At 44.6% G+C, this 22,595-nt stretch overlaps 1 protein-coding gene across 1 annotated transcript in view; it reads right to left on the bottom strand.

Annotated features, from left to right (window-relative positions):
* LOC119181110 (uncharacterized) overlaps nt 1-22,595 on the bottom strand; it is a 165,457-nt gene that overhangs the window by 11,479 nt on the left and 131,383 nt on the right. Inside the window, exons 22-29 of the mRNA XM_037432291.2 lie at nt 20,525-20,845; nt 19,179-19,344; nt 17,954-18,129; nt 15,517-15,800; nt 6,798-7,138; nt 5,092-5,327; nt 3,511-3,877; nt 2,446-3,216 (exon numbers count right to left, since the gene is read on the bottom strand). Coding sequence (XP_037288188.2) covers nt 2,446-3,216; nt 3,511-3,877; nt 5,092-5,327; nt 6,798-7,138; nt 15,517-15,800; nt 17,954-18,129; nt 19,179-19,344; nt 20,525-20,845 — 2,662 coding nt within the window. The remainder of the gene's footprint in view (nt 1-2,445; nt 3,217-3,510; nt 3,878-5,091; nt 5,328-6,797; nt 7,139-15,516; nt 15,801-17,953; nt 18,130-19,178; nt 19,345-20,524; nt 20,846-22,595) is intronic.

Genomic DNA, 22,595 nt, shown 5'->3' with positions numbered 1-22,595 from the left:
AAACTTCGACAAGCTCGCAGTTTTACAGAAACGCGTGATTCGATTAGCATGCAAGGTTTCATACCTCCCACACATCATTGACCTCTTTATAAGACACAACATTGTCCTGGTAAAGTCAATCTTTACCTATAATCTATGTAGCCAGTATAAATCTAGCGTAATAAAAAAAACTAGTACTCTACAAACGCTAGCAGGATTACAGGCTACCCTATACTGAAGTAGAATGTACGCAAACCTAAAGAATGACAAATTAAGAAATGTCGCACTTGCTATGGTGAACAAGTGCTCCGGTTCATGCTCCCAGCTTTAATAAGTAGAATCAGTAAAGAGCAGCTTTTTAACATTCGGGAAAGCTCATTTAAAGAACTACGGAGGATTTTCACCACAATATCCTTATCATCAATATGCCTCATAAATAATATGCATCAATATGCCTCTTTTTCATATTTTGCTATTTCCGAAAGAAAAACAATTGATTTTTGTTATGTTTTCTTTATTATACCTATAAAAACATGCTACTTTTTTACACGAAGGATATTCATGCGCAATATAATATGTGTACATTTGGTTTTCCTGTTCTTTTTTTCGTACGATCGTTACCACCTTTTACGCTGTAGCAGGTGTAGGGTGGCCAGGACACCCTCAAGCTGATTGTATCAGCTTTTGCCCCATTGTCTCCCAGAACATCGTGTTGTAAATAAATAAATGAATGAATGAATAAATAAATAGATAAATAAAGCAAGGCAACGCTGTTGTTAGCTGGGATATAGTTGATTGGGAATTGCATCACGCTACATGTTCAAGAATTGTTACAGCTTGCCATAAGCGTGCGTAGGGTCCCCCTTGAGGGTGGGGAGGGGGTTCGCTGCAGTACCCCCCCCCCCCCCCCCCGAATCTTTAGGAGCTATGTAAGGGGGGCAGACTTTAGGTTCTCCATGAGCCCCTTGGCTCAAGTCGACCCTCACCAAGTCATGTGAACACAATATAGTTGTAAAAGCGCAGATAACCGGTCTTAAAGACATAGGATATTCTCATGTTTCAGTGGCCAATGTCACTGAAGGTTTAAAAAAGTCTGTTATGTTGAGTCCGAGCGTGGTTGAAGATGCTGATAGGAAGAAACGCGTCATGGGTATACCTGACATTCATTGGATGTCTCACTGGCAAAAGAAAGTAGGAAGTAGATACGGCGTTCATGTTGTGCCATAGTGAATAGAAAAAACGACCGTGTAAAAGAATGCTGTTTGTTTAGTAAAACACACAAACAATCACTGATTGCCACGCTAGTGGGTATAGTTTGAAGTCCCTTTCGGCTGCGGCCGCTTCTTCATAGAACAGATGGGCCACTGTATTAAACAGAGGTTATTCAAACGTATAAAAGATACAGATGAAAGATGCGTATAAAAGATAAAAGATGCACCAACTGAAGGCTCACCTTGTAATTTATCTCTACATCATTGAGATGCCAAAATTCTATGAAGTTTGTTCCGGCATAGGAATGAAGAAACGCTTGTAATGATTGTCATATCGATAACAACATGCGCGTGAGCCAGCCGTCGATGAACTTTCGTAAAAGTGAAATCAAATACCTTAGGTATTTAATGTAGACCCCAGGCATATAGTTTCGACTGTGGCATGGGTATGCCCAAATAAGTATTTGTACCTTCTTTTTTTTTTTTACTGGTTGGCGTTTGTGGTGTCTTTGTTTGCACGTTTGTCTTTTTAGAATGATCGCCCATGCTGTGAGTCAATTCCGGCTTGTCGCAGGGTGGGAAGCAAGATGTGACTGCAAACATACGTATAGATGATTGCTCGTTAAGCAAACAAGCAGAAATACGTAGATGGCCGAAGTAAGATGTCTTGTTGGGCAGCTTGATTCATGATATGAAAAAAGCGCCTGTAGTGTGTTGTATCGTCCCTTCTTAGCCAATGGCGTTTAGGATTAGTAAAACTGCAAATCATGTTCCTTTGAAGTAAACTACAGGTTCAGAACTTTCGATTGTTTTACCATGAGAGAATATTAAATCAGAGAAACTTGAAAGTACAAGCCAGAAGGTTACGAGATTCATATTAGGCGATATTCTGCCATGTGAGCACAGGTATACACTAATTATGAAAGTATAACTGCATCCACGTGAGACCCTATATAGCAAAAAGAATCAGTCCAAGTGCCCGTTTTCTTTTTCGGGACGTGCTACACAATGAGGCCTAGCAGTAATGAAACCTAGCACAGTGCAGTTAGTAGCTCTTAATTCTTGTGAAGTTGAACAAAATCTGCAAATGTCTCGTATGCTCTCGACGTGTTCATTGCTATTCAACTTGCTGTGCTAACCTAGGTGAGTAAGCATTTTGCATTGATTGTGTGGGACGCGATTCATGTTGAGTGATTGTCGCATAGTAAATAATGCGTGTTGAGAGCTCGGAATCGATAGCGAAGAAGGGGTTTACCGCATATCCGGGGCATGTCCAGGGAAATTCCGAACTCGCGGCATTCTTCCCTGTAGGCGGCGGCGCTGAGGCACACATGGCTCTCCATGTCATCACTGTAAATGGCGGCGTTCATGTCGTGGAGGCACATCTTCATGTATGGCTTTGGGTCGACCATCTTAAAGCAACTGCGTAGCGGGGACTCTTCCTTCTCGAAGTACTTGGAACAAGAGGCCGTCGCTTTCGGCTCGGTGACCGCTGACTGGGCGAGATTTCTTTGGTTCCGGCATCTTCCCTGGCCAACTTCCCATTCACTGGCGAACGCCGTTGTGTCTTGTACGATCTTCCTGTCGGGTGTCATGAGGTCCAGTTTGTCCTCGTAGTCGTAGGTTCCCAGAAGACCACCCGTTTTGCCGAAGTAGGCTCCGGTGACCTCCGTCACGCACTGGTCGTATGCCAAGTTGCAGCTGATCTTCAGGCCGTTGTCGTTCTCAACAGTGATCACGTGACCGGCGCGATAGATGGTGGTGCCTCTCTCCTGGACTGGAAGCTCGATCTTGTTGCCTGCCTTGGTGACCTTGTAGTCGGTGCTGATGTCGAAGCGGCCGCCGTCGGTGATCACAGTGATTGACTTCTTAGTGACGCGCTGCCCATCGCGAGCGTAGTTGATGACCACCGCAAAGTTGTCGTTGAGGAAGTCTTTGGCAAGCAGGTAACTGCACTCGCCAGCAAACTCAAAGTGGAAGCCGTCGAAGGTTCGGTAATGCTGAGAACCAGCCACCAGGGCGCGGGCTACAAGAAAAAGTAGCAGGGCAGTCAGTGTTGAGGCGACGAAGTTTGGACATTTTTAGTTCAATGCTTGTCTAGTTCATCGTATAATTCGAAGCAAATTTCGTGGCACCTCAGGCTCAGAAGTTCTTTTTTTTTCAAAAATAGCAAAATGCATTATCTTAGTTTAAGTTCCCGGGAATGTCAAGCCCGCCTAATTTAAAAACATTTTTGATTGGTGGATACGAAGTTTATTGAACACAAGAAATCTATATGATTACAATCAACACACTGCCCAATAAGTCAGAGCGCACTCACCTTTAAAAGGCGGCACCCAAGCCTGTGGGTCGGTGGCGAGGCTGTACTGGTAGAAGGCGTCCCAGAATGAGTTGGTTCCAAGGTCGTAGAAGCGGTCCTTGGCAGCCACCAGGTGGTCGAACTCGGGGTAGCTGCTAACGTCGAAAGCCTGAGCCAAGCTCTCTTTCTGAGCCGGCAGCCGCAGCTCGGCAAGAATGAGGCCACGTTTCGGTGCGAACTCGTACCGCAGCCCCGAACGCAGGTTGGAGTACTCGCGAATGGCGTCTGTGAAGCCTTCCACGATGCTATCCTGGATTTGCTTGGCCCCCATGTCAATGACGGCAACCGCCGCGTCATGTAAACCGAGCCGGTCACTGACTTCACGGATCTGCGATGAATATCAGGGCGAAAAACACTTGAAACGAATTCTACGTTGACAGTGCTTCTCTATCGCAATAAAAACCAAGGACATGGAAGCTGTTGTCGATGCGTGAATTTTAATACATTTTAGAAGTCCCCTTTGGGTCAGTTTTACTTTTGCCTGAAGTCTACACAATCAACCATAAGTCCATAGTATATGTTGCTTCATGGTGACGTTGGAGTAAAAATGAAAGCCATTTTCACATTCCTCGGCTTCGCGAGAGCGTTAGATAGAGCACTTAACTAATAGTAAGGTAGGGCTTGTTCAGCTTGAAGTCGCATGGACTAAATTCGATAACTGAAAAGTGTGAAGAGCTCTGATGCAGTCTGATGGCTTCGCTTGGCTGGCACATGCAGATTGTATGATCACGCTTGAACATGATTTAGAGGCACCTACAGCGGGATGCCGCTTCGGTGGTGTGCACTATAGTGAACTTAAATTTTAGCGTGTACTATCAACATACTGCAGACAAGTGAGACACATGACACGTGCGAAATGATTCGCTTTCTTTTTAATGTTTAGTCATCCAACATCTTGAGCCAGCCCCATTGCAATAGATAGGGCAGAGAAGACGTGGCTTACAATGATGACGACGAAGTGCTGAGAGGAACGCGCTGTAACTCAGTGCCCTGTAACAATATTCTCCCAATGAGACTACACAGTTAACTCGGTTTTCGAAATCTGCGAACTGCGGGCAGCCTAAGTCGCTGAAATCCACTTGTTCATTACGTGGACCAGGCGTGACCGACCGCAAACTGGCAGCTGTTAGAATGTCGCGAGTTAGAGTCTTCCCGTGAAATCATACTTTTGTAAACACGTCAGCGCGAAGCCGCAACCTTGATAACGAAACCCAAATAGCTGTCTGATGATGTTGGTATTAAAAATGCATTCAATGCATTCGCAAGCACAATAACGCTGTATTTCAGGTTCTCGACATCCAGGTTTTTGCTTAAAGCACCAATCCGCAAATACTAAGAATTCGCGTCAGTACTCCTTTGAGTGGTCAATAACGCTCAAATATATTACGAGTACTTAGAATATAATGTGCAATATAATGTGAATATAATGTGCTTAGAATATAATGTGCGATGAGTAAACCGAACAAAGCCGTTTGACACCGTTCAATGGATGAAAATTGAAGAACCACATCATCTGCAGTTTCCAAGGATACGCACGCTCACCTTGCGGATGGCATTGTTGGTGACTTGGCTGACGTACTGTACGTGCGGGTGGTAGACAACGTTTTCATACACATCGCCGACAGCGTTGCTCACAGTGTGATAAGCGTAGTGGTAGCTCCTGGTCACCGAATCAACGTTGAATGCATTTAGTGTGGCTATGGTGCGCTCAATGTATCGCCACATTCCTTGAACAAAGGCGTTCTTCAATATTCGCTGGGCCAAGGGGTTTGTGTACACTGAAATGGAGCAGTGACGATCAGATCATCTCGACGTATGAAAGATTCGTACATCCAATCGGAAAGACGCTGAGTGATACAGAAACTTTTTAAACTGCGTAGACAACGAAGACACAAGGAAGACACCACTTGTTTCTTACTTGTGTCTTGGTCTTCTTGCACAATTTGAAAGGTTTAGCAGCTACCAACCGGCTAGCCTGATAGAACGCATTATAGATACAGAGACGATTTCGCATATAAATAACTATCAGCGCGAACAACAAGGCACTGCCTGTTCGTGTGGTTTCTCGTTTCTCGATGGACTGGTAGAAATAAGCGCTCTAGTAAAATTAGCAGATCTGTATAAATCAAACATCCAGCTGTATAACAGCATTCATACGATAGTACGAGAATAAACAGCGAATATTTAGGATACACGTGTTTTTATGCACCCATTGTTAATTTAGGGCACATTAGCAACAGAGAGATAATGATAAGGTTGATTTGCGAATACGGGCGTAAATCATCTTTTTTCGTTTTCTGCCCTTGCGTCCTTTACGTATAAGAGGGATTAGCTTTCCATACATTCATTAACGACACTGTTTTGAAAAGTGCAAGACATTTTACGAGAGATGGGTGACCTCTCGCTTGTAGGATGACATCTGTGTATTCATTGACGCATGCATACACTCTGCCTTCTTCAAATGCTTCACTATAGTTCAGGTCAGCACTTTTATTCCATCTTCAATATACACCGGCACTTATTCATCCCAGCCACCAGCATGGAGCGGCAACGATTTACCGACAAGTCGTACTTTACATATATATCTGTTGTGTTTAGCTTTTCAACATTGACAAACTAATCTGAATTAGCCTTTACCATGGTTGCTGCTTTTATGCACTTAACTTCCATAAAGTGCAATTTAGCGACCGAAAGTTTAGGATAAGGTTAGTTCGTTAATATGGTCGCAAATAGTGGCTCTCTACGCTTTCTCGCTGGAATCTGTGCCGACCAGTTGTACCCTCGCGATCTCCGACGACAGCGCAGCTCTGGATGACTGGGTTGGTCCTACGCCACTTCCTGCCACCGGTACCCCACGACGACGACGACAGCGTAGCCCTGGCCGACTGGATTAGATCTCCTGTTGCCGACAAGAGCGCTCGCCAGTGGTGCCCCGTCCTCGGACTCCTGTGACTGTGTTTCATCTTTCCTATCTCTCTTCTGTCGTCGCTCGCTGTCCCTGCGCATCTCTCTCTATATATATACATTTAATCATACCCTTTTAATCCCTCCTCACCCCCATCCCTTGTGAGCTACTGCTGAGGTGTCGCACCAGATGCAGACAGTTCTGGTGCTCACTTTTCTCTTCTTTTCCCTTTTATAACACAATCTCTCTCTCTCTCTCTCTCTGATTTGCCTCCTTTTTTAGAAGACATCAGATTTTCATACATTCATTGGCGACACCGGTTTGAATGGTGCACGGTACTTACGAGAGACGGCTTCTATGACCTTGTCCGCCAGTTCACGGGCGCCGGCTGTTGAGGGACCGTAGCGCTCGCAGAAGTTGACCACATACTCGGCAGCAACGTTCGTCAGCTGCTCCAGCTTGTAAACGAGGTATTCGGTGGCGTCGGAGAGGGCCAGGGCGGCGCGGTTCATGAACACGACCAGTAGGCGCTCCGCGAAGATGAGCGTGCGGCGGCTCGACTGGGCGAAGCGTTCTATGGCGTCAGCGATTTTGTCGCACGCGCACGTGATCCAGGTGGAGGTGTAGCGCACCATGTGGTCGCCCACCGTGACAATTAGGCGCCAGGAATCGGCGACAATTTGCCTGGGGAGAAGAACGGCACATAATTTACAAAATTGGACAGTCCGGCCTAAAGCGGCAGGGCTATCAGTCATTAGAGGGCAATACATCACTCCCTGTTTAAAAAAAAAGCGCATATTTGCTTTCTACTTTAGTAGCTTTTCAGGTGCACTATACACCTACTTGTCTACGTGGCTGCAGAGGTTCTTTCACTGGCTTGCTGTGCGGCTCGGAATTCACATTTAACGGCTGGATATCGTCGGGCAGGATCGAGTCCACGCATATGCATCAAATAAACGCGTAATGATCAACGCCTTGACCGAATGCGAGAGAAATGCAGTTTGGCGTCGGCGTGACGGCAATATTATCACGCCCCATGCTCGCAAGTTCAGGGCAACGAAGAAGTACGCACATTGTAAATGATGTGCATAACGCACTTGACGGTATTTGCTTGTTTCATCTGCCTTTTTGCTTGGCTACTGCTTGGTAAGAACGCCGTCAATAATTTGCAAATTAAGCTTACTACTGAAAATTTAAGCCCTAAAGGTTCCTGCAACACTTTTTGAGCATGGTCAGAAAACGCTGCCGATCCGTAGTAGACGTGAGCCAGATAATATAGTGAAACACACCGCGCGGAATTAACAATAAATTATCAAAGGCAGCTAAAATTTGCTTTCTCTTCTCGCGACAAATGATGGAAGACGCTCCAAAATTCCTTGTAGAAAGCTCATCTATCAGCCATTGGCTGATTTGAATTTAGCGCACTCAGTCGTTACAGAGATCGCCGCGGGAGGCCGCGACTTGTCAGCGCGTGTATCCAAGCCTGCAGAGGTAAAACGGGGGCTTAGGCAGGGGTGCCCCCTGTCACCCTTATTATTCATGATGTACCTACAAGGATTAGAGGCAAAATTAGAGGGAAGTGGACTGGGCTTCAACCTCTCTTTAGTCAAACAAGGAAAACTTATTGATCAGGCACTACCAGCATTAATGTACGCAGATGATATAGTGCTAATGACCAACAACAAGGAAGATTTGCAGAGATTGATGGACATCTGCGGTAATGAGGGAGATAGGTTAGATTTTAGATTCGGTAAGGAAAAATCAGCAGTCATGATTTTCAATGACAACGAAGGTAGTGAGCTTAGAATACAGGAGGTCACGCTAGAGATAACAGATAAATACAAATATCTGGGCGTATGGATAAGCAATGGGACCGAGTATCTGAGGGAACACGAAATATACGTGACGACTAAAGGTAACATGAGTGCAGCAGTCATGAAAAATAGGGCACTGTGGAATTACAATAGGTATGATGTTGTGAGAGGAATATGGAAAGGGTTCATGTTTCCTGGGCTGACGTTCGGCAATGCGGTCTTGTGCATGAGATCAGAAGTTCAAGCAAGATTAGAAATTAAGCAACGTGGAATAGGTAGGCTTGCTTTAGGAGCTCACGGGAATACACCAAATGAGGGAGTACAAGGTGATATGGGATGGACATCATTTGAGGGCAAGGAAGCTAGCAGCAAGATAAATTTGAGAAGCGATTGAGAGAAATGGGGGAGGAGCGTTGGGCTAGGAAGGTTTTCAGCTACTTGTACATGAAGAATGTCGATACAAAATGGAGGAAGCAAACCAGGAAATTGACTGGCAAATACTTGGAAAACAGCAGCTGGCCAAACCAAAAAGAACTATCGGTTAAGAAGAAAGTGAAGGAAACGGAGAATGGGCATGACATTCATGTGGAGAATGGGCATGACTAAGAAGTCCGCACTAGAGATCTATCGAACTTTTAAGCAGGAAATTGCCAAAGAAAGGATCTATGATAATACTTGGGGTAGTTCTCTACTGTTTGAGGCCAGTACGGGAGTACTGCGAACCAAGACATATCGGGCCACATACGAAGGGGTAGACACAGTATGCAGTGCGTGTGGAGAAGAAGAAGAAACTGCTGAACGCTTGATGATGTTCTGTAAAGGGCTTCACCCTATAGTTCAGGATGATGGCGCAGAGTTTTTCAAACCACTGAGGTTTAGGGACCGGGAGGGCAAAATAGACTTTAAGCGGGTAGACTTAACTAGAAGGAGGTTATCTGAATGGTGGCTAAAATCAAGGCACGAGTGAAAATTAAACCCTTCACTGCAAAGTACGAATCCTCAAACTCACTTTTTAAAGAAAACAAACTAAATCTAGGTTTTGGTTCATTAAGTATTACGACTTGGTGGCGCTAGCCACCGCCCGATCTAAAGGGTACAGCCAAATCCATCCATCCTGTGCGCAATTCCACTGAAGAAGTCGCGCAATCGAATAAAAAAAAGAAAAAAGTGCTCGCAAAGCGTGAGTAACGCATTTTCTTTCTTTCTTTTTCTTTTTTTTTTGCCCGTGTCATCCCTCTCTGCTTAGCTTCCAGTGCTTTCATCGGAATGAGAGAAGGGAAAATTCTATTGCAGTGTGCGACAAATCTTTGTAACTCCACTCGCACTGGACGAATTCTTGAAATATTTGCGGCGTTGAGTTCGTGAGGCAATAAGCTCTTACACTTAATTCATTCCATGGCTACTTGAAAAAAGTGTTTCACAGCCCCTCGAAGGTAATATTTGTTGCATTGTGCAGTCTGGAGCAGAGAGCTTTTTTGTGCTCCTCACTTCGCGCATGATTTTGACAGATTGCTTAACACTATAAAAAGCAGCTATTGGGAATGCTGTGCAGCATGTTTGCGAAAAAATCGTTTCTTGGCACGAGAAAGTGAGTCACCGCTTCAGTCCTCAAATCTTCTTTGTGCACGTTCAATGCACGTGTGAAATTCATGCACGTGTGAATTTTATTGTGAAATTCAATTGTGAAATTCAAAATTGTGAAATTCAATGCACGTGTGAAATTTTATAAAAAGGCTTAGTATTGTTACATGTTTTTCAGAAGTTGCGCCGCGTATGAAAATTGTCAGAAATAAGTGTACAGAAAAGAGGCGCTCCTGCCAACTATTTGTGCTATTCGTAGATTGCGTGAAACTCTGGTACTAGCGCAATAAGAGGGTGACTTGTCAATCGAGAAAAAATGTTTCTTAGCTGAGGCTACGATGTAATCTTCTAAATGAACCCTCCTGCCTCAGTAACACATAAATGGTGCTGCAAATTGCTCTGCTTTAGCTGTGGCCATGGATCGTAGCTGTTTTTCGCGAAAGGGTGTTGTAGAGTGCGTGACAGAAAGGTTGTGCTACGGTAGGAAAAAAGATAGAGTGAACATCTTTTTTTTTCAAGTCATGCTAATAGGGGTCAAGTACTTTGGCAACTACTGCTGCGCTGCATCGTTCATTGTATATGTCTGCTGAATATGTGCTGCTCTGCGGGCTTTTTCATAATGTCGCCTTTTAAGATGCGACGCATGTTATGGGCAGATCCCACGTACAGTGGTAATCGATTATATGCGAAGCACAAATGAGGAAGGTTTATATGCCACTTAAAAATCCGCACAATGTTAAGAGGCGGATGAATGTAGTACACAGTAAACACAAGTAGGAATGTTATGCGTGCTCAGGTATCTAGATTGTATGCTAGTATGTTAATTATAGCCGCGCAACGACGGCATCACTAACATTTGCAATAACAGCACCAGGACTGAAAGGCATTTAAATTATGCCGTAGATGACTTCCGTGTCATGACTATCATGCTAGCGCCTAGTATTTGTGTTTTTTGTCTATTCACGTCAAGTAATACTAATTTTGGTATATGTGAAGCTAGCAAAGCGGCCGCGAACGCATCATAAGCGTGGTATGTAGTGAGGTTTTTACTTGACACACATATAATGGTTATCGTGTTTGCACAAGTCCATTATCTTCGTCGTCCATTCACATCACGCAACACCAATTTTGGTATATGTGAAGCTAGCGAAACGACTGTGAGCGCATCATGAGCGTAATTCGTGTACTCATCACTTACATGACATGCATGCGATGATTTCCACCTTAGGGTCTGTTACGTTCGCCATGCAGGCATGTAATGCCATAGCAGCTTTGCAACAGATCATGTGAACGAAACCACCACAAGAGTACCAAGACTATGACATGTAAATCTTGACATTCATGACACGCATGCCATGTTTTTTTTTATGTTATGACAAGTCACTCATGCTCGTCATACAGTCGTGTTATGCCATACCAATTTTGTATATATGTCATTATGAAAACGGCCAGGAGCGCTAAAAAGTCGTAGGCTGCTAAATGGATGGATTGCTATATGCGCTTAAAGTCGCCGAAGTTCGCGAAGAATTGCTTCGCATTTAAAAAAGGTTCCTAAATTCTGCAGCCCTGTAGGGAGCATGTTGCAGCGCCTGTATCTTATGGTCGAGCTCAATCAGGTGTGCGGCATGACCACCCTTACTGCGCGTCCTCTTCTCCCCTTCCCAAGCCCTCTGCTATCGGCTCACAGCGCCGCCGCGGGCAGCGTCTGCTAGTGTACGCTCGACCCCATCCTCCCTTTCTCATCTACGCATCCTCCCTGTGGCGTTGCAGGCCCTTCGCGCATGCGTTCCCTTCCCCCTCCTTTTCTCTCGTTTCTCTCTCTCGCCTCTCAATGACGACGCAGGCAGCGTCAGCTAGCTTCGTTGACAAAACCGACTGTTCACACTGCACTACTGTTCACTGACCACACCATATATATAAGCATCTGGATCTCTTGACCTCCAAGGTAGTGCCAGTGGGATATTTCTCCTGTGCGTTGTTGAACAATAAATAGTCGTAGCCTGCGCGTTTACTAAAAGCGGACTGCGGGTCTCCATGTCCGATGCGAATCTTCTGTCTCTCATTGTTCATTAGGAGTAAATTGCATGTTCCAGTTGGAGAAACAGGTCAATCGCTGCGTGCTTAGCGCCCCCGCGCAGGTTTCCCTCCTTCACAACGCCGCGATAAGCGCCAGCGTCAACGTCACCACCAGTGTAAGCGTTAACACCCGGTGCTTCGCATGGTTCCTTTTAGCGTAACACATGGTTCCTCTTAGCGGGAGATAGTGAAATTTATTCTGTAAAATTTATACTCAAGATATGGAAGCTATATTGCCATGTCTCGCAGTGCAATGAACCCACCTCTTCGTGCGCGCGTTCACCAAACATTGAAGAGTGACTGCATGTGCTTATGCAGAAAATGACCTGAAAATTATTATTTTAGTCTAATGCTATGATTCTCATGTTTTATCCAAAATGTGACCATGTGCTTTCCTCTCTGTCTGTACAGATTACACGAAGCATATCATTGCGTGGAAACAATGCACAAAAAAACTAAATTATGAATTCCGAGACGAGAACACGCACAAAAGAGATCTCTGAGGCCGTGTATTTTTCGATTCCCTTGGAATTGGCCTTCGAGATCATCCTTTCTGCGGTCCTATCTTGGAGGCTGCAAAGATTCCGCACGTTCGTTTGGTGCGCTGCGAACACAGGTTAGCCGCAGGGACCTGCAGGAGAGTCCTATTATTTTGCTTATTAATCTATGGCAAGAGGCTATCGCCCTGCACCATATTGAAACGAAAGGGTTGAACCATAGAGAAACATACTTACATAAAGAGTGGACACTCCCGTAGAGCCATGCGGCTCAGCTACTGCGCTGCTTTCAGCGCCACGAGTGGTTGGTCAGACCTCATAATGTCTTCAGCTTAAATAAAATAACAATTTTTTTCCGACGCTGGGATTTGAACTCGTAGCCTCATGCTCTGAAAGCGAGTGTCTTCACCACTTGGCTACACACCCATGCTTCCGTAAAGGGAATACATGTACAGTACACCTAAGCCACACGAATGTGCCTCTGTGCAAAACAAATACAGAAAGGCCACACTTTCTGGTCATACTCTGCTGTTTTTTGTTTTAAGGCTACAAATGTCGTTAGCGAGACATGATGTAGTGCCGATGTGGAAAATTGCACAAACTAATAAAATTCCTTCTGTTCGAAAAATTGATGCCAAACTTGGGTAGTCATTGCACTCCTGAAGAGGTTATTACATGTCTTAAAAAAGGAATAAAAGCGAGGATGGGTACGCTATCTAGCGGTTGCTCAGACGCTTTTTTGCTGGACCGCGAAAAGGCTCCAGTGGCCACTCTTTATATAGTATATTTCTCTATGGTTGAACAGGCTAGAAGGACCAGACAATAACAATAGCACAGCATACCATTCTTGTGTTCAAGAGAACAGCCATGATTCTTAGAAAAAACGTGCGTACATTTATTTAGGAGCATCCGTAATTACGATGGCTGAAAAAGTGACGCAATTTCAAAGACACACTAAAAAAACATTTTTTTTTCATATCAATTAATCACTCCTTCAAAGCACGCTTGCACCGAGAAAGCAATCAGCAATCGAGAAAATGCGCAAAGAGAATATGCGGATGGTGAGGCCGCCTTGAAACTGCTGCACCAAACGTCATGACGTCATACATTTTGAGAGCTTCTACTAGCTCATGCATCATTTCTAATCAATGAACATTAAGCAAAGTGCATTGAGAGGACATAAAGCGAACATACTAAGTTTCGGGAAATTTTGTTGCACCAATGCTGCCACAATGCGAGAAATGCGATTTGTATTTCGTGATGTCACGCACGGACATGTCGATCCGCCATTTCAAAAGAAGCTTTGACCGTCATTTTGTCCTAAATTATTAAGCCTGTGATAGTGAAATCAATAAAATTAGAGTTCCAAGAGTATACTTGGACACATTATTCTTAGCTGATTATTTGTTTCATTTTGGTGCTCTCTTAAGTTGAACGAAATTTCACCTAATAGACCGCCTTTGTGCCAGCTAGCAGGCGCATTATTTATTAGTAATTATTGAATACTGTTGGCCTGAATTTTCACGCCTTAAGCAGGAGTGAATGGCTCACATTGCGAGTACAAATGCACGGAACAGTAAAAGAGCTGACTTACAAAACGACACAAAAAGTAACTGGCGTGAAAAATAGGTCACTGCAGGCAAAAATACGATTTGCAGAGGAAAACATTTTGTATATAAAAAGCAGTGGCACTTTTACACAAGGGATTGTTGAACCCTTGCAATAAATAAAATAAATCAAAACAAGTGTCTTAATTTAACTCTACATTTCAACGCGCTGCACGTCATAGAGGAATGCAACTAAAAAAAAGAAACATCATATAATGAGAAGCAACAAATAAGGACGCCGCATTTATGACAACGTGGTACACCCCTGGTGATAGAAGAACTATTATTTCTTGTTTTGAATAGTGGCAATGAAAGTGGAAACGGAAGCGCATTCGGTTGTTACTCGGTATAGATGATTCCTATCTCAGATGGTACGGGGGAGAAGGAATTCATGTAATATTTTGTTTTGCAAGAGATTTCAATAGGCTCTTTTGAGTAGAAAGACCAAATTGGACTCTGCGTGAGAGGTTTCAAATAGCGAGTTTGCTGAATACAAGCTTGTAATGGCATATCATATAAAATATTTTAACCTTTTGCAATAGCCTCCAGTTTTTAATAATTCTAGATTCGTGGGAGATAAAAAATCGCTTGGTGACGTTTTGCAGCTGTATGAATAAAAATCAACTTAGCTGCCTTTGTCAGGGTATTTTCTATTTTGCGTATGTTCGAATTTGTGTGTGGATCCTATACTGCTGTAGTGTATTTGAGTGTTGTTCTTACGTTGGTTATGTAAGCCAGAAACTTTACATTTTGTGCAGTCTCGAGAAGTGTTCGCCTTGAGTACCCTAGTTGCCGCATTGCCTTCTTGTGTGACGTGGTCACGTCATCGAATATCAGGTGTAATGAGAACCGCCAAGCATTTGTAATGAAAACTACAAATAATTAATTGCAACCGATACTATCATTGGAACTGACTGGTTTGTCAGTACCAGCGACATCACGCACAGTGTATTGTCAAACATAACGCGGAACGCTTGTACTGCTTTATCTACCTCTGTGACACAAGAACAGCTCAATTTTCACTTCGTGAAGGGAGGCTAACGTTACCAATTACTTTTTGTATTTTCTTTGTTTTTTTCCTAGTGCACACTTACGCCACACCTTGTGGAATGTTTTCTACATTTACATCTTACAGGGCGAAGAGATCCTTCGCCGGGGGCATAGCCAGACACTTTTTTCGAGAGGGGCGGGGATCAACCATATTTTGTATACGTTGGCGTGGCGTTTCTGTGTGTACATGTATACATACGCAAGAAAACAAAAAATTTGGAAAAGTCTGAAACACCCTCCCTGGAAACGCTCATGTCCTTCGTGTCCTATGCAGGCTGCCGTTTTGCCGCAACTGTACACTGATGTATGCTCTAAATGAAACAGACTGCATATTTTCTGTTTTTTTCTGCCACAACAAATAACTGTGAAACACTAAACCATCCTAAACCTTCCTAACTTCCACAGTGTAGCGGTAATGGACCCAAGAGTATGCGTACCCAGCAGCAAGAAATGCTCCAGAGCAGGCGTTCACCACGGTCTTCAAGTAGAACTGGTCCCGGTGGTAGAGCTCTTTCATCGTCTCAGCGGCTCTTATGACTTCGAAGTGCAGATCGCGCCAGTCCCTGGCGATGTCCTGCATAAGCGGCCTCACCTCGGTGCTGAGGGAGTGGCCCATCATAAAGCGCTTGGCTCGCAGCTCCTGTTGTGTTTCTACGCTAAAGCTCTGCCAGATGTCGTAGAGCTGATTGCGCATGCTGCCGTACTGGTCCAGGGCATAGCTCTGCACATAACACAGGTGGATAGTCATGGCACAGCTACGGGTAATAGTCATGGCACAGCTACAAGTGTCTTTGTCTCCGCCACTTTTTCTTCGTGTCTCTGACACGAAGTAAAAGTGGCAGAGACAAAGAGGAAGACAAGTCGTTTAATTGTGTTGTCGACCCAGCACATATTATAATGAGATAAACACGCTGATTATTAAGTGGACACGAATTGCGTCTGTATAAACAAAACTATGTATTCATAAGAGCCACGGAAACTCAACTGAATTGAATCTTCAATTTCATGCTTGGTACAAGAAGGATGGCGGGAGTAAAAGTAACCCTAAAGCAGCCTGGCTAGCTTCCGCTACGTATAAAGATTTTGTGAGCTGAAAAGAGACATAACAAAAAGCAGTCACGCCTATTTCCCACTTGCGTCGTTTTTTGAAAAATGAGATCTTTGCTTCGCTAAAATACCAATACGCTCAACACTGTTTCTACTGACGTGAGAGCGGCATGGCACAATTCACTTTTCTCAGATGTCGCCGTGTCTTTCTAATATAGTACCTGCGTCAGCCTTCTTTCCCATAAACACTGATTACCACTGACGCAACTGGCTGAGAGTTTAAAGAATTGACTAAACGACGTCGGTGGGCTAGTCGGTTCGAATCAATAATATAGCGAACAAGCTAGAATTTACGCGGACGTAGAGTTGTAAGAGTCACAACACTTGGGTAATCATTTCGTGACCCTCCTTATTTTCGCATTTTCTATGGAATTCTTGTATTAGGACACCATCTAATCTGTCCGATATAGCCATTGCCATATGGTAGAGAGTTGACCACGCTAGTTGCACAAGGGATGAGTCGACTTCGAAGTTTGATGACACATACGTATCTCTTGAGATTATCCACAAAATTTCACCATTTGGTGTTCTTTAACGTCTACCGACATCACACTGTACACGGGCTTCCACCATTTAGCCTTCATCTAAATGCCATAGCCGGGATAGAACCCGGGACTTGTGGGCCAGCAGCCGCGCACCTTAGTCGCTAGACCACTATGGCGACCTCTTTAGATAGATTATCAGTATAAATACGCGGAATTACCTCTAGATGTACTGCACAGAGAAGTGGTGCTAATCTCAAAGGGAGTAATATGAAAGATTAAAAAGCAATGATCTTTTGGAAGATGTGAAATGTTCACTGAAGGCTAAGTGGCCGATTCGGTTGCATCTATGTTGCTTCTTTGCGTGCAAACTGAGAAAGGCTCAGCAAGCATGCGTAGAAAACGTGCGTAAGATACTCTGCCTCACCGCTTTTTTTTTTGCACAAGTCGCATATAGCAATTCCTCTTTTATTTTACCACTGCCAGCCAAATGTGCACAATTCACTCGTTCACCACCCTTTTCTCTAGCCATTTTCTATACTTGCTGATCGCCTAGCCATCGCACGATCTTTGCGATCATGAGACAGAAAAGCCCTCATGCAGTGCCTGACGAAGGAAATCATGTGAAGTAATTTTTTGTTCAGCTGTATACAAATCCGTAGGGTGGCGTCTTTCATTCCTCGTGTTCACAATATTGGCGGTCACGCTGGCTCTGTAGAAGATACAATGTTTTGAAATAGCGGGTCAACGTTCGGTGCGCTATGCGGGCAACCAATGAGCAAGCGTCAGTGAAACGCTACTACACACGCTGTGTTCTGATGCGGTGGTGGTATTGCTCAGAGCCACAACAAGGAGCACGAAGGAACAAATCTGACGGACGTATGACATCGGAGTGGGAAACAAGTCTATCGCATATCCGAGGGAAAGCGCTCGGAAGCACGTGAAACAAAAGCAGCGCTATTCCTCATGCAGTGTCGCATCATGACTACTCCTTGAGTTGAGGCGGACCCGATGGCTCCCACTGAAGAGCAGCGTTCTGCACTGGCATTATTAAAATGAAGGAGGTGTTGTGCATGGGGCCTTCTTCTAACGGCAGGTGACTAAACCTGCAAACCACGTCGAGAAATAGCCAAGGCTTAAGGCTTGGTTTTCAATGGAAAAGACAATGTTAGGAAGTAAAACAAACAGCCTTCATTATTGTGCATAGTGTGTTTAAGGTGCCTCACTGCCTACAGCTGCGCATCGCCTTCATATAAAATGAAGCATACACCAAACAAGCACCTACCGAAGCCTCTCTGGCGAGTTCAGGCCTCCAGCTGATCTCGGAGGAGAGGAAACGCTTCTCTTGGAGGCCGAGCTTGATGAGAATGTCCGACACGCTGCGTCCGAGTGTCGTATGCGACAGCCTAATCTCGCGGTTGTCCATCGATGCCGTAGCGGATACCTTGGCGCTTGATGTATCTGCAGAACGCGGCGTCAAAAGATGACTTGGCGTACACATCCACGCTGAAAGCATTGTGTTAGTTCCTTTCTATTGCGTGCTCTTAAACAGCACGCAATTGTTTGAACAAACGAAACATGGCAAACATTGAGAAATGAATACGAGCCAACAAGACGTCTTGTTTGTTGGTGGGGGAGATGCACCGGTTGGAAATAGGAACGGAAATGCAGTTACTGTCGTGTCAAGGCTCTCCACCCGCATTGCAGTGGGCGGTTTACTAGGCAACGCTTTTCTTGTAGCTTCCTTCGCCGTATTCTGTATGCTTGAATGGGCCCTGCAACACTTTTTCGAGTAACCATCGAATGGCCGAATGAAAGAAGCTTATTGCCTCACGAATAGACCGCCGCGTTTTAAAAAAGAAACGGTAAAGTACGTATGGTGTTACAAAGATTTGTCGTGCGCCGTGATTGCTTTTTCTCTCTCTCCTTTTGTCCAGGCAAGGGCGCAGGAAGCTGAGCAGGGAGGCTTAACACGAGGAAAAGAAGTTACGTTGAGTGCGCGTTAAGACCTTGAGAACTGTGTTTTTTTTTTAGCAGGTGCAATCAATGTGATTGTCAGCGAGCGCCCGGGCACACGAGGGCCTCCCGCGGCGGCCGCAGCAACTATGTAGTCCACAATGCTCAAATCAGTCAGTGGCTGTGAATACAGGAATATGGCGTGTTTATGTATATATAGTCATTTGTAGAAAAAAAGGAACAAATTGTAGCTTGCGTTCAGAATTCATGATAAAATTCACCCCGATAGGCGCACTATAACGTTTTCTCACGTGTTTTCAGGAAGCTCGACTACTGATTGACAGCATTTTCTGACCACGCTGAAAAAGTTTGCTGGGTACTTTTGAATGAGTTGCTTAACTGACAGTAAGACGGGCTCTCAGTTGGTGCATTGACAGTTGGCCGAGTTTGTAAGTCTTCAGGATTCTCTGAAAGCGCCACGAAAAGACGCAAAGCACTGGTGACGAACAAGGAACGAAGCGCCGCGGTGTTGTGCGCAAGCTAGAAAATCTCACCAGATGCCATGAACACGAGCTCCACGTTGCTGTGCCTCTTGTTTACACGCACGTGTGCCTTGGTTGGAGGAAGCTCGTTCAACTGGTGCTGCAGTCTCATTCCCATTTCCTGGCCTTGTTCGTACATTTCGCCCTTGAGCTGGTTGCGGTCCTGTCCGCTTCGGAGCTGTGAAAAAGCATTTATGCATAGTCATCATCATCATCAGCCTGACTACGTCCACTGCAGGACAAAGGCCTCTCCCATGTTCCGCCAGTTAACCCGGTCCTGTGCTTTAAGCATGTGGGAGGTAGTGGCCAGATACTGCACCAGGGTGACCAATCCTTCTCTGGTGAGGGAGTGCGTTCTCGGCGGTGTTTGCCGGTGAGGCCGCACCCCAGGCCTCCTAATGCAGTTCCATCAACACGCGGATTTTTTTTTTTTAATCCGGTTTTTATGCATAGTGGTCCAAGCTAAATAATAGCAATGAATTTAAGTGTTTACTGCGTAAGTGGTACTAAACGTTTACTGCGTAACTCGTACTAAAAAGGTGTGAAGGCAGGGGGGCTTGGTATTTCGATTTTCCCCGTTGTGAAAATACTATTTTTTTTTTTCAAATCTTACTTACGATTAAAAAAAAGTTGTTTTGGCGAATATCTGCATGGAAGCAAGGCCATAAGAAATTATCATCACGTTGAAGCACGCTGGCAACAAACAGTCTTTGTTGCACTGCACTGTTCCACCTTCATGCTGATATACCTCACGTTCTATAGAGTTCTCGGATAATGTCAGGAGAAATCTTGTTACAATTTTTTTTGCAAGTAATCTTTCTCAACGCTACCGTTGACTGATGCAGTCGCGCATTCGCAAACCTGTGAAATCGTTTCGATCGTTAGCCATCCGAAGGGCTCATGCACAATTTTGCGTCACATTACGTGCATTGAGCTGAATGTCTGAAACAAAACCTAAGCAAATCAATGTTGTGGCACCATATGAGCCGCGTACATGTGTGCTTCTTAATATTACCTTAATATCTCAACGTTTTTAAATTATTTTCGTGCCAAGATTACTCTTGCTGCCACGTAAAACATGTACTACAACAGCAGGAATAGAACTTTGTTTAGTTATGGTAAATGATTCTTGTTTCTTTCTACGATTCAGGTTGGTGGACAACAACAGAAAAAACTTTTCATAGAATTCATGCCAAGCATCAAGGTAATTCCAATGAAAAAGTATTATTTGTTCGCGCAGGCAGGCCTTCAAAAACACGCGAACCTTTTCCGACTTTTTTTTCACGCTGTCGTAGCGTACAAGTCGATGTTATAAATTTAGACGGAAAACAATCTCGCGAAAACCTCGCGCCACTTACAAGTACGTCGATAGCTTGCCGAAGCTTGAATATGGATGCCTTCAGCTCCTGCACTCGCATCTGGCGGTTGCGGTTCATGTAGTTGATGGTGACCTGCGCTGTAGCCTCGTCTCGGCCATTCTTCAGTTCAGCCGCGGTGCTAATGTCCATCAGGGACACGGGCTGGCGAGCGATGAGCTCGGCGCTCAGGTGGGAGCGACCGTGCTTCTTGATGCGGCCCTCGAGCACCACGTTGTGCCGTGCGTCGGGCGAGTACTCAAGCTCCGTCTTACCGTGGACTTCTTCTCCGCTCAGGGAACCTTCGAGGCGCATCGTGATGTCCTGAGAACAGTGAGCGATCGTTCAGTATATACGAGCTTCCCAGGATACAATTATTCAACTAAGCACACTGCAGCAGCATCTGCATATGACGCTTATGTAAACGTCGCCGTTGTGATTGAAGCAATAATTACCAACACGGCTTATTAGAACTTTCTTTGTTCTTTGGACTCATTACTTTAGCAAATTCCGAACAGACACGGATGGCAGACAGGAAAATACGACTATCTTTTAAATGCGAAGCATTTCTTAGCGAACTTCAGCGACTTAGAGCGTATCTATCTATCTATCTATCTATCTATCTATCTATCTATCTATCTATCTATCTATCTATCTATCTATCTATCTATCTATCTATCTATCTATCTATCTATCTATCTATCTATCTATCTATCTATCTATCTATCTATCTATCTATCTATCTATCTATCTATCTATCTATCTATCTATCTATCTATCTATCTATCTATCTATCTATCTATCTATCTATCTATCTATCTATCTATCTATCTATCTATCTATCTATCTATCTATCTATCTATCTATCTATCTATCTATCTATCTAGCCGCCTACGACTTTTAGCTCTCCTGGCCGTTTCAATAATGGTATCGATACTAAACTTGGTATGGCATAACGTGATTGTATGAAGAACTTGTTTGACTTGCCATAACATGAAAATCATAACATATATATCATGATTTACATTTCATAATCCTGCAGTTCTTGCGATGATTTTGTTCACATGGCATGTCGCCAAACTGGTATGATATGATATGATTACATGGCGAACACAAGCGACAGACGCTAACATGAAAATCATGACATGCGTGTCATGTAACAAGATGACTACATACCAACCTCATGATGCAGTCGCAGGCGTTTTGCTAGCGTCACATATAGCAAATTTCGTATTACGGTACGTGAATAGATGACGAAGATATGGGACTGGTGCAAACAGGATAAACATGATATGCGTGTCATGTAACAACATGACTATATGCTACACTCATGATGCGCTCGCGACACCTTCGATAGCTTCACATGTACAAAACTCGGTATTACGCGACGCGAACGGATGACATAGGTAAATGACACATATTAGCATGATAATCACGTCATGCGTGTCATGTAACAGCATGACTACATGCCACACTCATGATGCACTCGCAGCCGTTTCGCTAGCTTTAAATGTGCCAAATTTGGTATTACGTGACGGCAATGAATGACGCAAGTATGAGACTGGTGCAAGCATGATAATCATGATATGCGTGTTATGTGCGAACGTGAATACATGGCACAGTAAAGGTACCACTACATTTCGACGTGACGCGGTGCGCGTGCTCACCGGCTTTCATTTCGTCGGGTAACGCCGGCGATGCCACGCCAGGCACTGGTCCTGCAATATACTCGCAGGCGAGCGCCGGGCTGCGTTGCTTTGACACATGCGCGTTTCGGCGCGTCCAGTGTCCCTCCATCACGAAAAAAGGAGACGCAGTGTTGTCATTATAACGCATCGTTGCGAAACGAACAATGTCGCATTTTGCGCCGGTTGCCGTCGGGCCGCGCCGACAGACGCCGGTCGCGCCGGTCGCGCCTGGCGTAAGACTACACAGTGCTCGAGTTTTGCTAACGTAGCGTCACTGTGCCCAGCGTGCGCGCGCGTCAACGCTAAATTGGAGTACATTGGGCCATTCATGATGCGCTCGCAGCCGTTTTGCTAGCTCCACATATACCAAATTCGGTGTTACATGA

The sequence above is a fragment of the Rhipicephalus microplus genome, unplaced genomic scaffold, assembly GCF_043290135.1.
Source record: "Rhipicephalus microplus isolate Deutch F79 unplaced genomic scaffold, USDA_Rmic scaffold_14, whole genome shotgun sequence".
Taxonomy (NCBI): Eukaryota; Metazoa; Arthropoda; class Arachnida; order Ixodida; family Ixodidae; genus Rhipicephalus; species Rhipicephalus microplus.
Note: the sequence above shows the minus strand (reverse complement) of the source record. Positions and strands in the feature narration are given on the sequence as shown.